Source organism: Miniopterus schreibersii, assembly GCF_964146895.1.
Source record: "Miniopterus schreibersii genome assembly, chromosome: 1".
Lineage (NCBI taxonomy): Eukaryota > Metazoa > Chordata > Mammalia > Chiroptera > Miniopteridae > Miniopterus > Miniopterus schreibersii.
In genome coordinates, this window is record NC_138101.1 from 39,968,523 (window position 1) to 39,983,119 (window position 14,597).

At 41.7% G+C, this 14,597-nt stretch overlaps 1 protein-coding gene across 4 annotated transcripts in view; it reads left to right on the plus strand.

Moving 5' to 3' along the window:
• SLC4A4 (solute carrier family 4 member 4) overlaps positions 1-14,597 on the plus strand; it is a 297,689-nt gene that overhangs the window by 246,281 nt on the left and 36,811 nt on the right. For all 4 annotated transcript variants that reach the window (XM_081124504.1, XM_081124501.1, XM_081124502.1 and 1 more), the window contains one exon: positions 1,559-1,750. In XM_081124504.1, the coding sequence (XP_080980630.1) occupies positions 1,559-1,750 (192 nt within the window). The remainder of the gene's footprint in view (positions 1-1,558; positions 1,751-14,597) is intronic.

Consider the following 14,597-nt stretch of genomic DNA (forward strand, 5'->3'; position numbering starts at 1 on the left):
AGAGTTTATTTTTGTTGTTGTTAAAAAAAAGTATAAGCATTTTACATGTTGAGCTCTGTAAAAATATAGGCCTCTTCCTGGCCAGAAAGTCGTCTTTTATATATATGATCTTTTATGACTATATTACTTGTATCAACATATCAAGAGAATGCACTGAATAGTAAAGGGTCTTGAGGATGCATTTGGTTTGAGGTAGAGCTCTTGCTCCCAAAGGACAGGAGAAATTTACCATTCCACACTTATTTGCAAGGTGTTCTCAAATAGCTCTTCTGTTAGCCCTGGTCCCAAGAGGAAGTCCAATACCATGGCATCAGCAGGTTCAGTATCTGGTGAGGGCCTGCTTCTGAGTTCATAGACCGCCCTCTTCTCACTGTGTCCTCACATGATGGAAGGGGCAAGGGAGCTCTCCGGGGTCCCCTTTGTAAGAACACTAACCCCATTTATGAAGACTCCACCTTCGTGATCTAATCATCTCCCAAAGGTTCCACCTCTAAATACCGCACATAGGGAATTAGGTTTCAACCCGAGTTTTAGGGGAGCCCAAATATTCAGTCAGTAGCACCCCATTAGTGCCGTCAGTACTTGGCTGCAGGAGGGTGTAACATTCCAGGTGAGGTAGGTCTTACGAGGCTGAAGGCAGTTATCTAGAGAAGGAGGCAGCTGTGAGCCAATGACGGCTAAAACTCCGAGCTACTGGGGGATGGGTGCCCTGGCTTTTTTCACTGTGAGCAAAGGACGAAACGGAAAATGGGAACAGGAGTGAGCTGCTCTTGAGAAGTGCAACACTGACAATATGACAGCAATTCATAAGATAGAAGAAATTTTGAAGATTGACCTTTGAACTTGAGGCCATATATCCTAGGGATAGGTGGATGGATAGATACCCCATACACAGCTCCGCAGCCAGTCACGGCACATTCCAGCCACGGACGCGCACGGGGCAGGCCTGGAGTCAACAAGAAAAGAGCTGTATTTTATTAGGATGTGCAGTTGAAAAAGCAGTGTTCATCAAGATTGTATGGTTTGATTCCTTAAATTATCAACTCTAGTTATTTAGAAAAGAAATAGCTCATTTGTGAAAATGCTGGGTAAATGAGTGGTTAACCTAATAAAACTTTTAGAGCGTTAACCATGGGTCATCAGCTTGAAGTGTAAGGATTTGCTCACTACAAAAGTAAGTACTTTTGAACAACAGACGTGTTTCAAAGAGTCTCATGTCTTGAGACTTAGGATATTATTGTGTGTCAGTTTACTCTCAGGAAGGTTGACAGGAAAGAAGGACTTGGTTTGTTTCTGTTGAACGCAGATGGATGATTGTCAGGCTGTAGGTCAAACTGGGTAATGGACTGCGTCATTGTCATTGCCTTTTCAATAACTGTGGCCTCCTGGGCCCGCTGGCCTGTCACCCCATTAACATCTGCAGTCTGTCCCTGCGATGGTGACCTCCAGCCTGCTGGGCAGGAACTTTTAGCGCAATCGCTGTGCAGCCCGGCAAGCGTGGGCGCTGCTTTGGAGGCGTCAGTGTCCCCGGAAAGCCACTAACGTTTTCTTCACCCAGGACCACAACGCCACCTTGGACTGGGCGGCCCTGTCGAAGAAGGAGTGTCTGAAATACGGAGGAAGCCTGGTGGGAAACAACTGCGAGGCCGTCCCTGACATCACGCTCATGTCGTTCATTCTCTTCTTGGGCACCTACACCACCTCCATGGCTCTCAAGAAATTCAAGACCAGTCGCTATTTTCCAACCATGGTGAGTACCGGGCTCTAAGTCATTTTCCTGGAATTCACTGTCTCAGCAAGAGCACAATTTTATGTCAGGAAAAGGGCGCCTGTAATTGAACCTCTCCAGCAGAATCCTGCACATTTAAAACATTGCTTCCCAGCCTCGGTCCACACGCAGGCATCTTTTTGAAATAATTATAGTTCAGCTTTGAAAAACCTTCCAAGGATTTTGCTCACAGAATTCTGTCATAATTTCTGACTGCAGTAATTCTGACTGTACTATAATGAAGATGGCGGACATATTCTGTGTAAAAATTCCCAAGTTAAGAAAATACCTTTTGAACCCATAGTGTGTGAGCACGTAAGCAAAAACTCGTTTCATAGTAATCAGGAATTTTGACAGAGCTCTTTTGACAGAGAATTTTGCTCATCAGCTGTCCATGTGAGTAATTTAGTAGTTAAATTATGGGCCCTGGGAGAAAAAAACCGCGTTGTTACACAAGTATTGGTCTAAGATATGAGTGTTATCTTAGCCAAACCTTCCATCCCATAGTGATGAATGTCCTAGTATGGAAAAACAGATAATTGGGCTGAGTTGTGCAGACATCCTGTCTCCCATTAATATGCTTGGGTGAAGGTAAAGTCACAACTGTGATTCTTTGAGACAGTACAAGATAAGATCAACATTTAGCTAATGGCATTTTGGTGTGTGTGTGTGTGTTTTAACCTGAAGAATAAAACTAAGATAATCCTTTGTTTCACAGTTCAATTCCCAGTGTTTAGGATGTCAGTAATTCTTAGGTAATCTTGATTATACCTGATTTTTATCAGTGAACTGCTCTGTACTGGAATTTCATGAAATCTTTCCTCTTGTGTTTTGTGTACAAGGAATGGAAGAACTTTAAAAGACATGAGATGCAGTTGATGAAGTTCCTTTTTTCAATACTTAGGAAATGGAACTTAAAATTAATATTTTACTCTCACCTAGGAAATTTTTTTCCTTTGATTCTTCTGATAAAACAAAGGGAAGGGTTGGTCATTGTCTTAGTCTCTCGAGCTACCAAAACAGATTGCTATAAACTGGGGGCTTATAAACAACAGAAATTTATTGCTCACAGTTCTGGAGGCTGGGAAATCCAAGATCAGGCACCGTTGGGTGAGGGCCCTCTTCCTGGTTCATAGCTGTCACCTTTTTGCCGTGTCCTCTTATGGTAGAGGGGCTAGCAGTCTCTTTGGGAGCCTCTTTTGTAAAAACATTAATCGCTTTATAAAAGCTTCACCCTTATGACCTGAGCACCCTTCTAAGGCTCCACCTCCTAATACCATCTTTTTGGGGGGTTAGAATTTCAACATATGGATTTGAGGGGGACACACATTCAGACTACAGTAATAATGAAATATTTCAAGCTAGCTGGCCCAAGGAATGAAAACTTTCTACAAAGTAGAAAGAAGTGTTCCATGTAGTCTGCCTAAAATTAACATCACAAACTGGTGGTTCATGGCAGCATTCAGCCCCCAGCCATTCTTTGTTTGTGTGTGCATGCTCACACACACACACACACACACACACACACACACACACACACACACACATGCACTCACACTTGAGGCCTTAGGGAATCTGGACTTCGCAGGCAGTTATTGTCCTCACAACTCTGTATTGCCTGGGACTTGGCTACTTCACACATTCAGATTGATGCCTGTCCCTAAAGACCGTTGAGCTTGTAACACATTCACACACTGGGAAATATGCTTACTGCACCCACCTCTTCAGGGGTGTAAGTTTCCTGTAGAACAGATTCCTGAGGAAAGGTCATTTAGGATGACTTCTCCTCTATTGAGGTTTTCTTAATTATTAATTCATGGACATCTTGGGAATCATCACCCACTCTCCGAAGTCTGACACTATTCAGGCATAGCAAGTAGAAAAATGAAAGATCTGTGAAGTGCTTGAAAGTCATAATTAGCAAAATAAACGAATTTCAACCTTAAGATGAATAGATCATTTTAACTATGTAGACATCACTTTTTTCTTCCAGCAATAATTTCCAAATTGAAAATAGCTCTTCAGACTTAAAGAAATTTTGCCCTTATGAGCGTCCAAGCAGGTAGTTTCTCAACCATTGATAAATGCTCTTGGGAAAGTCATGAGTGTGTGAAAACAGAATGATAGATTGTAGTTACAATTCCTGTTAAGAAGGTTCTCAGCATAGTTGAGAACTGTATATACCAAATCACACAATACACGGAGGAGAAAGCATATGCGATTTCCAAGGAGCAGTGTTCAAGTGTGTGGGCTTCCCTGCTCTCCTCTCCCTTACTACTGCACATGTGCAGCTAAATAGTAACAATACGTACATAAGTTCACACACACATGCATGAATAATAAGAATTGCTCATTTGCCAGCAATTATTGGAGCTGTCATTTAGAAGGATGGTCTCTATAGGTAGGAGCAGATAGGTTTATAGATTCTTACATATTATATTCTACAATTGAAACTAACTGCTTAACCCCTGGCCAGTGTTGCTCAGTGGTTGGAGCATCAGCCCGTGGACTGAAGGGTCTGGGGTTTGATTCTGGCCAAGGGCATGCACCTCAGTTGCAGGCTTGATCCCCGGCCCCAGTCAGGGCACGTGCGGGAGGCAACCAATCGATGTGTCTCTCTCACATATATGCCCCCCCACTTCCACTCTCTCTGAAAAGCAATGGAAAAAATATCCGCGGGTGAGGATTTAAAAAAAATCCAATAAAAAACAACGTTGGTATGAGCTGTTAGTCAGTTATACTCCTGTTTATTCTTCACATATCAATTAGCAAAAGGTTGGATGCAGACTAGGTACTCAGTACTTGTTGGCTCATGGAAACCAGTCAAGTAGAGATAAATGCTGCACTTTATGAAAAGAGCACAGATGTAGGCATCCAGAAGCTGTAGATTCTAGTGCCACTGACTAACATGGACCCTTTCAGAGGTACCTGTGGACATTAGTTACCACACCTATTAAGGGAGAGCGTAGCTAGATGGCAGTTAAGATCCTTTAAACCTAGAGTAATCCATAATTTTTAAGAGAGTTTTCTGATGCCTCCATCTCCTAAATGAAATAAATTCTCTGTATTAAACCAGTTTTTATAGTAATGATCAGGACTCACACATTTCCAAAAATTAATTATCTACATCTTTATGCCAGGTTCACTTTTGTAGCTGCTACCAGCCTCTCTGTGGATGGTCCACAGTTGTCATGTCGCAAAGTCAACATGTGGTTTTTCTTCCCACATTGGATGTGCTCACCTTCCTGTATTCCTTATCTCAACTAATAATATCACCTCTCCTCACAGCCACCAAGATCAAAATCTTAAAATCATATTTGTTATATCAGTCAGAGTCCCAGCAGGAAGTAAATGATACATTCAAATTACAATCATTAGAGAGGTTTAATAAAAGCATTATTCACAAAGGTGAGGTTAGGCTTAGGGAAACCACAGGGAAAGTGTAGTGTCCAGTGCTAGTAGCAGCGGGGTTGTTACTGTCCCTGGCCCAAAGGTATGTGGGAAGGGAGTGGCTGCTGGAACCTGGAAGGAGAGAGAAGGGTAGAGGGCTATCTTAGAGGCACTGTGACCTTAGGCAGAGAGATTTAGCCAGCGCGAGGCCACCTCACTGGGATACAGCTAAGGGAATCAATACTCTGATCGCTCTTCCCTCTGATGGCCTGTCCAGGCTGCCATGGACTAAACCCAGCTGGAATCCAGAGAGCCAGGGAGCTCATTGTAGACCCGCAGGTCAGCCTCCCAGTGCAGAGAGCTTGGTGGAAAGGCATAGAAAATAGGCCTGCTCTGACAAATGATGATATTCACTGCATTTGCCTCTCCAAGGTGTTTTTTTTTAATCAAATCAAAACCTCATCCCAGTCCCCTTGATTGTCCTGCTATAATCTCTCTCCTGTACACTTACACTTCTGTTCCCCTCGTTCAGTTCCTCGTTACTTTTACCTAGACCAGAGTCAGTTACCCACGAAGCCACTTGCAGTCCATCCGTCTGAACACTTAAGATGAAAGCGTTCGCCTTTGCTAGCTTGGCTTCGGGAATTTAATGTGTGTATCAGTCACTTCCAGAATGTCCCGGTGCTCAGGAGGCGTGGGTGGAATCCCAGGACGGCACTGACTGAGTCCCTCACGCCCCCGTTCTTGTTGGGGGCGCATCAGTCTGCTGTCCACGGTTCCTGGTCTGTTACAGCAGCCCCGAGTCCTCAGTCAGAGTCTTTCAGTGTCGAAGCTGCCGGTAGGGGCATCCCAGCGTAATCTGTGATCTTCTGTGGCAGATGGCTCAGGGCATTAAACATAAAATGTTCTTCCAGAGTCCCCTACCAACAAGTGACACCATATGCGTGGAACAAAAGTGCCATCACGGCGTAGCTGGTGGCAAAATGAAAGCAGAAGCTTAAAAACAGAGCAGAATTGTGATCAGTAGAATTTATAAAGCTATATATAGAGCCCTTGGAATTAGACAAAATAATTGGTACTTTAGTGTGTCAAATTCATATGGCCAGCTGATGTATGTAATTGGCAAGAAAATGCCTTCCTTAAGGAACTGCTTGGTTTTCTCTTTCCTCTTAAAATAAGTTAACAATTCTAATCCTCACATGAACTGATGTAATGGTAAGATTCTTTGTAAATACACCTCCTGGTCATAATAGTTATTTAAATAAATAAAATCAGTAGATTCCAGGTGACATCAACAGCTATGAAACCTTCTATGCTTTATTTAGATGACACTTGAGCAGAATGATCTTCAATGTCTGTATTTAAAAAACAAAACAGTATTTTATATCGTTTAATTAGTATGTTCATTCAGTATTGAAAAAAATTATTGTAACTCTGCTTTACACAATAACTAGATGGTAGAGATACAAAGACAAGTTAATTCAGGGGCCTAGCACATAGTTGGAACTTTATAGTTGTTGAATAAGTTAGATTTTGGGGTTTTCAAATGAGAATGACTCATTTTGATCCTTCTGCCCCATTCATGCTTGTCTCCTGTGGGACCCCACTTTGATGCCTTCTTTGACTTAAGGAAGCTGATGGTGGTCTTTGAGGACTGGCTTTATGGATGAGATAAAAGTATAGGGCCTCAGAAACTTCAGAGAAAACATAATGAGCATTTTAGTTAGGTGATGCATTTGGTTTTTATCCATATAAAACACAGGAGAGTCTAGAGTCCCACAATTGGCTTTTATTTTTGGAAACATGATTTTTGTTTGACATTTTGTCCTGTGACAATTCTATTAAAGTTGGATGTGTTTAGTTTATAAATAATTCTTTATAAAAAGTTGACATCTCCATTCTGTTTCCTTTTTCTCTCAGAAACTTTTTTGATGAATGGTAAAAACTGTCAAACAAAACAAGGAATATATCAAGAAGTAAGAAAGAATGGGCATGTATTCTACATCTAGTGTTACTAATACTGGGTGGCATTGGCTGGTTAATGCAGAAACATCAGACCATATCATGCCATTGAGACCCATTCAGAAAATGACTGCTGTCAGTGAAGGAGAAACAGATTCTCAAATTCTTGTTATTTTGTACCAAGGAAAGTAATCTTTAAAGTCAACGACACTTGTTTTTAATTCCGAATTGTTTTTCATATTTATTTGCTTAACAATGACAAAAGGATATTTAGTTATAAATACAATATAATCTAGTAAACATTTAACAAAGATTATAACTATTTCAGTTCTTATGGACATTTGACCAAAAAAAAAAGTACTCAAGTTGAGTCCTAAGAAAAATAAGGTGGGAGCATTGTTTGCCTAAATCATTTTGTGAGGGTTTCAGTGGTGGCATACAGGTAGTCTGTGGGTAGAAGTAATTAGACTGTGGTACCTTGTTGGTCCTAAGCACTTTCAGCTCACCTGTTCATCATAGAAAAGTTACCAGGATTGAAATCAGTCCATTAACACAAAATGGTCTTGTACTCCATTTCCAGAATGTCTGATTTATACATATGACTTACTAATTGTTCCTTTAAAATTTTTTTATTTTTGTACCTTAACATAAATTATAAAACCACCTCTGTAAGCCCTAGAAGCCTTTAGTATAATGATTAGTGGGGGACATAAAAAAGACCCTATTAGAGGGTCAGGAAACTTTGACAGTTGGGCCTTAATCATTGAATTTAGTGTTAGGACTTGACTACCAGCTAGTCCATTGTTGCCTCCTACTTCCTGAGCAGTGGTCATCTGTGACCTGCTTGAATGCTTTTTGGAGGAGGAACTTCAAGTCTCCCAAGGCATTCCCGGCAGAAACACAAACCTGCCTCCTGTCACCTCTGTCCTCGGGGTCTGCTGCTCCCCTCTGAAGCTACACACACAGCACATTTAGTCTTTCTTTCCTGCGACAAATTTCACATCTTCGAAGACAGTTTCTTCCCACAACTTCTTGAGGCCTACGGTAATTTTTTTTAATGTGATGTGCTTTCCGAGTCCTATTCCTCTGGTTATACTTTCCTGGATCAACTCCAGATTTTCAGTTTCAACTTAGACTGTAGTGACCATGTTGGGCCATTGTATTTCCCATGCGATTTGCTCATTTGCTTCTGGCACACACTCGTTTGGTTCCTTGTTCTACCGCTCAGTTTTAAGGCAGGATGGGGGAAGAGGCCTGATTGCCGATGTCTCCTTAGCATCCCTGCTGACCCACTTCACTGGGCCTGCTCCCCACTGTTCCATGCTTGGAAAAACTTCTTTTTCTGGTAGATTTCCGTTGGCAAGTTCTAAGCCCCACCCAGATAAATTGTCCAGTTGAATTCCCTTCTTTGTTCCCCAAAATCTCTCTGACCCTGGAACTTAAGACATTAAAATCCTGGAGTCTAAATCAGACTTTCCTTTTATTGAATTCTAATTATAGTAGGTATTATTGACGCAAAGTATGGTGAGTTATGATTGCTTTACTGATATCAGTGCTTATTTCTTTTACAGTGCTTCAGAGTGTTGGCTTCTAGGGGGTCAGATTTCAAAATTTTTATGGTATGGGGTGTCTTTTCACGATTGCCAAAGGTACATATTTGTCTGGCATGCTTTTTCCCCCATCTAGAGTAAATGCTTTTTTACACAGTTGTTTTTAGCATTTTCCAAGCACCACGATCACGAGAGGACTTGACATCGCAAATTAATATTTATTGAGGCCCCACAGGGTGCCTGCTGCTGTGCTTGTCTCTGTAACAGCTCCATCCATTGGGAACTGCTCTGCAGGCTCACAGCCTTTCCCCTAGTTAGTGCAGGAGCAGCTGCAGTCCGCGCAGTGAAAACCAAATGTCCTCTCGGCTTCAGAGGAAACAAATTCATTTTTGCCCCTGTAAATTAGCTAGCTTCTCACTGTGGTGTCTCTATGATTATGACTCTCTTAATAATTAATACAGTAACATCCTTCATGAAGAGTATGTTTATAATAGCTTTATTAAGTTGTTTTTGCCCAAGAACAAGAGAACAGCTTATGGTTATTTGAATTTCTCTTCCAATCCACTTAATTTCTTCTTTGCTCTGGTAGTTTATTTATGCTGGTTGTTTCTTACTAGATTAATTGAGATATTTTGCAATTAATTCTGTAGAGGACAGAAATATTTTTTCTTTTCATGACTAAAAATGGTAAACAAAAATAAAAGAGCTCAAAACGAGTCTGACAGAAAAGAGTCTTAGTTGAAACATACTTCGCTTTTCCTCATTCATGCATGGAGGTAGGACTTATGGTATGTTGTAGCACCAAACTCTTCTTTATGGCAAGCCATTGCGATATACGTTATCTTTTAAAAATTTCTGGTATCTTTCATTTTTTCAGTTACAATTAACATTTAATATTTTATTAGTTTTAAATGTACAGGCATAGTGGTTATGAATTTATATAACTTATGAAGTGATCGCCCCAAGTCTAGCACTCATGTGGCACCATGCATAGTTATTACAATATTGACCCCCCACGCTGGGCTTGACATCCCAGTAACTATTTTGTAGCTGCCAATTTGTACTTATTAATCCCTTCACCGTTTCCCTCCAACCCCCCAATCCCTCTCCCCTCTGGCAACCATCAGTTTGTTCTCTATATCTGTAAGTTTGTTTCTGTTTTGATTGGTTGCTTATTTTGTTTTTAGATTCCACATATAGGTGAAATCATATGGTATTCGTCTTTCTCTCTCTGACTTATTTCACTTAGCATAACACCCTCTAGGCCCCTCCGTGGTGTTGCAAATGGTAAGATTTCATTCTCTTTTACGGCTGAGTAATATTTCATGGTCTACGTGTATCACATCTTTTTCCAATTGTTTATTGATGGACACTTAAGTTGTTTCCGTATCTTGGCTATTGTATATGAAATGTCGTTCTTTGTGTCTTGTTATAGGCATTGTTTTAAAGTCTATTTGCCTGATAAAAGTATTCCCACCTCAGCTTTTTTAAAATTTCCGTTTGCATGAAATACCTTTTCTCATTCCTTTACTTTCAGTCTGTGTGTATCTTTTGATCTGAAGTGAGTCTCTTGTAGGCAGCTTATCTATGGCACTTGTTTTCATTTCCATTCAGTCTCCCTATGTCTTTTGATTGAAGCATTTAATACATTTACATTTAAAGTAATTATTGATAGGTATGCAGTTATTGCCATGTTATTATTCATATTTTTTATTTTTTTCTTAAAGAAGTCCCTTTCACATTTCTCGTAATACTGGTTTTGTAGTAACGAACTCCTTTAGCTCTTGTGTCTGGGATGAGTTATCTTATTTGTGTTTCACTTAGACTGTAATAGTTTATATTCGAAGGATATGGAAGCTTGAGCCTGGAGATACTGAACATTTGATTGGATAGTCACCTATTAGGATGTTCATCCAAGCTAGGTTTGAGTCTCTAAATTCACAGGATTGGACATGAAATCTTGTAAAACTTTGGCATTTCTAATCATTACCAGTAATAGCTGGTAGTGAATTAGGAACTATACGTTTCTAATTTAATTTCTTTAAATATGTATATGACACATAAAAGGGTGCTGTTTTGTAGTGTTTGAAAGAGATCAAGTTTGATGAAAATGGAATCAAGTTTTGAAACAAGAAATGGAAGGAAGTTCGCATATGTTTGTTTTCTAAATGTGTTTGCAGGTGTGAGAAGGGCTCAGAGGGAGCCATTCTTCCTAAAGTCAGACTCAAAGCTCCAGTTACACAGGTCCTAGAGTGTATCTAATAAGCTCTGCGTACTCAGTGCTTGACAGTTTTAGGATACTTCCCAGTTCTGCTGTCAGTTTTGCCTTGCTGAAATTAAACTTCCTTTTTAGTATAGCGTAGGACCCGAATAGCGTGCCAAAAACAGCACCCCTACCTGCCTTCTCCAATTAGGAGATTCAGAGTGGAATACAAAAGTGGCCTGGGAAAAATCAATTTCCTTGACTATGAAGTTCAAACTGGACCCAGTATCTTAGAAATGAATGTCTTACAATAAACACTCCCCAGGAGTGAATTCTGCTGTAACTGAACTGAATTTTACAATTTAAAGGGAAGGAAGGGGAAACAGAAGTGTATTATACAGAACATATCACCCTGGCTGTGCTCTTTAATGAGGTGAAGCAATATTATTATAAGCAAAACTGAGTAGCTTTTTTCCGCCCTCCATAAATTGTAAGAAATGTAATCCTGAAATTTATTAGCATTTGTCCTTTTAGCTACTTTTATACTTAAAATTCAGTAGTGCCACACTTGACCAGAGTGCCATCACCAGGGGGCTCTTTCCGGTTTATATATTGAAATATAAAATTGGGAAATAATAACTATACTAAAACAGATAAACTATTTATATTAGTTACTAGTTTCCCATGGCTGCAATATCAAATTACTACAAACACAACAGCTTAAAACAACACAAATTTATTGTCTTGAGATGTGGGGGTTGGAAGTCTGAAATGGGTCTAAATGGGCTAGAATCAGGGTGCTGGCAGGGCTGTGTTCTTTCTGAAAGCTCTGGTGGAGAATGTTTCCGTGCCTTTTCCGACTTCTAGAGACCGCCCACTTTCTTGGCTCATGGCCCCTTCCCTCCGTCTTCAGAGCCAACAGCGACCCGTCAAGTCTTTCTCACATTGCGTCACTGCCACAGACTCACCTGCCTCCCTCTTTCACTGATAAGCAACCTTCTGATTTCATTGGGCCCATCGTAATAATACCAGATCATTTCTCCAATCTCAAGGTCAGCTGATGAGCAGCCTTAATTCTCTCTGCAACCTTAGTTTTCCCTAGTCATGTAACACGCATGTTCACAGGTTCCAGGAATTAGTGCATGGCCATCTGTAGGGCGTGTTATTCTACCTACCACATTGTCTGACCTAAATTTGAACATGGTTATGTTGGGTGATACCTTGCCAGTGTCCTGAGCGGGCCAAGCGTAGAAGCGGGAAGGTGAGTGGGAAGCCAGGCCACGAGACCACGCGAGAGGAAGGGGTGGCGCGGGCTAAGGCGGCCATAGCAGCGGCGGGGGGAAGCAACGGGACCCTGCGTATTCTGAAGGTAATTGGCTGGCCTGTTGGGTGTAGAATGTGAGAGAAAGAGAAGAGAGTCACGGGGATTGCCCAAAATTTTTGGCCTAAACACTAGGAAAAAATAAGCTGCCATTAATTCAGATGAAAAGAAGCATAGGTTTAGGGCTTCAGCGTTCAGTGTATGGGAAGCTGAGAATGCCTCCTTTTAAAAAAAGAAAAAAAGGAGGAGCACTGTCTTTTCAATAACAACTGTTTGAATATCTGGTATATCTGCCTTGTCAAGAAGGCGGATTTCCTGGATAAGAATTAGGAGGAAGATAAAGAAAAGATGACTTTTATTTTTTGCCTTTGCAGTGACTTCTGTTATTCCAGGGATTTATGAGCCACTGGACCAGAGAGGTGGTTGTAACATCCTAATATATCCCTAAAACTGCTTCCCAGGACCGTCTTTTGTCAGATCATCCTGAACTGCCTGTGTCAGCACTTACGTGCACAAAACTTGAGAAACGGGTGTTTCCAAATATACCGCACTAATGCATGGTGTTAATAATAGAGGGAATTGTGACAGGGAGGAATATGGAACTCTCTCAGCTGTCTTCTCAGTTCTGTAAATCTCAAACTGTGCTAACAAAGGGTTGATTAAAAAAAGAAAGAAATGGAGTTTTCTCTAATATTGAGTCCTTAGGAAATACCTTTTCTGTAGAAGTTAGCTCTGAGTGGCAGTTCCATGTTATTAACTGGGTTTTTATTTCTTGTTTCTGGTATTTGAAGATTCCTTTCAAAGACTTCCTGACAGTGGGATTATGTAGTTATTCCAGTGGTATTTGCAGCTAAAGAGGCCTTGTGGAACTTGAAAAAACAATAGTTAACATATATTAGGAGAGGTTATTATATTCCAGGTGTTCTGTTAAGCACTTCCATGGCTTATCCTATTTAATTCTTAAAACAAACCAATGAACTCTTTAGGGATTATAGTGGTGCCTCAGTTTTCGAACGTCTCCGTTGACGAACATTTCAGGCTACGAATGCCGTAAACCTGGGAGTAAATGCTTCGGTTTTCGAACCCGCCTCGGGAGTCGAACATGCCACGCGGCTTCTGCTGAGGGCAAGACCCTGAGGCCCAGCTGTCGGCTGTGGATCCCTCGGTTTTTGAACGTTTCAGACCTCCAAGCGGTCTTCCGGACGGATTGCATTAGAAAACCGAGGCACCGCTGTATTTTGGCTACATTTTGCAGGTGGAGTAATTGATGCTAAGGAAGGATATGTGTTCACAGATAGGAAATAATGGTGCTGGGGTTCCAGCCCAGGTAACCTGACTGTACAAACTGCTTCTCACCGCTGTGCCTTATTTTCTCCCCAAGCTGATCCGTGCCATCTATTTGTGCTTGAAATGATTGTGTGTGATTGGAGTTAACTTGCCCCTGAAGGGTCCCTTAGCTGGCTTTCCTCTCCTCTGTGTGTACTTCTCAAGAAAGCTAAACATAGCAGAGTCCAGCTCTCCAAGAAGGAAAGGCGCTTCTGGCCAAAAGGGCCATCTGTGATCCTGCTGCTCGGTCGCACCAAGCTCCTGACACCTGGAGGTGGTCCAGAATCGAGCCCTGCCCAGCCTTCAGCACACCCACGTCATCAAGTAATTTCGTTCTTCACTTCGGGTTCCGTCGGACACCTGATCACAGTAGTCCCGCTACTCTTTTAAGACCCTCCCTCCTGAAAACTGTGCGGCTACTCAGCCCATCACCGATCTGCCTTCATCTGCAGCACCAGAAAACTGACTGCTCACCCTGAGATCACTTGATAACTGCTCAGTCAGCTGTGGTTTTATGTAGGAGCAGGCTTCCTGCGTGCGGCTTGACTGTGAGCTTCATGAGGACGTGCATTGTGCCTGTTTTGTTCACTGTGACTGATATTCCTAGTGCCAAGCAAAGTATTAGGTATCCAGTTCTTGTGGAATGACCAGATTGTGCATTACCATGTGTACGCACCGTATGGGGAAACTCAGGTGGCTTTGCTCTAGTCATGCTCTTAGGCTCTTGTCTGTGCCACTAAGCACCGCGGAGGAACTGCCAACAACTAAACAACCCTGCGCTCCCCCACTCACTTAGAAAGGCCATTCCGCACCCCTCCGTGGGAGAGGCTTGGGTTTCCTGCCACATCCCATAAAGCCCCGCCCCTGTCCTGAGCAGTGGCGGGTACTTCGGGAGTTTGAAGCTTGTTGATTAACGGCAATCACACTTAATAGTGGAGAACAGATACTTCACATGTAGGAGATTTTAAGGACTAACCTAAAGTGAAAATAGTTTCTTTGAAAAAGTTAGTGAAGCCATCACGTTTCCATCTGCCATCACTTTCCGTTTCTCTGGGGTCTTGAGTCCGGTCAGTGGAC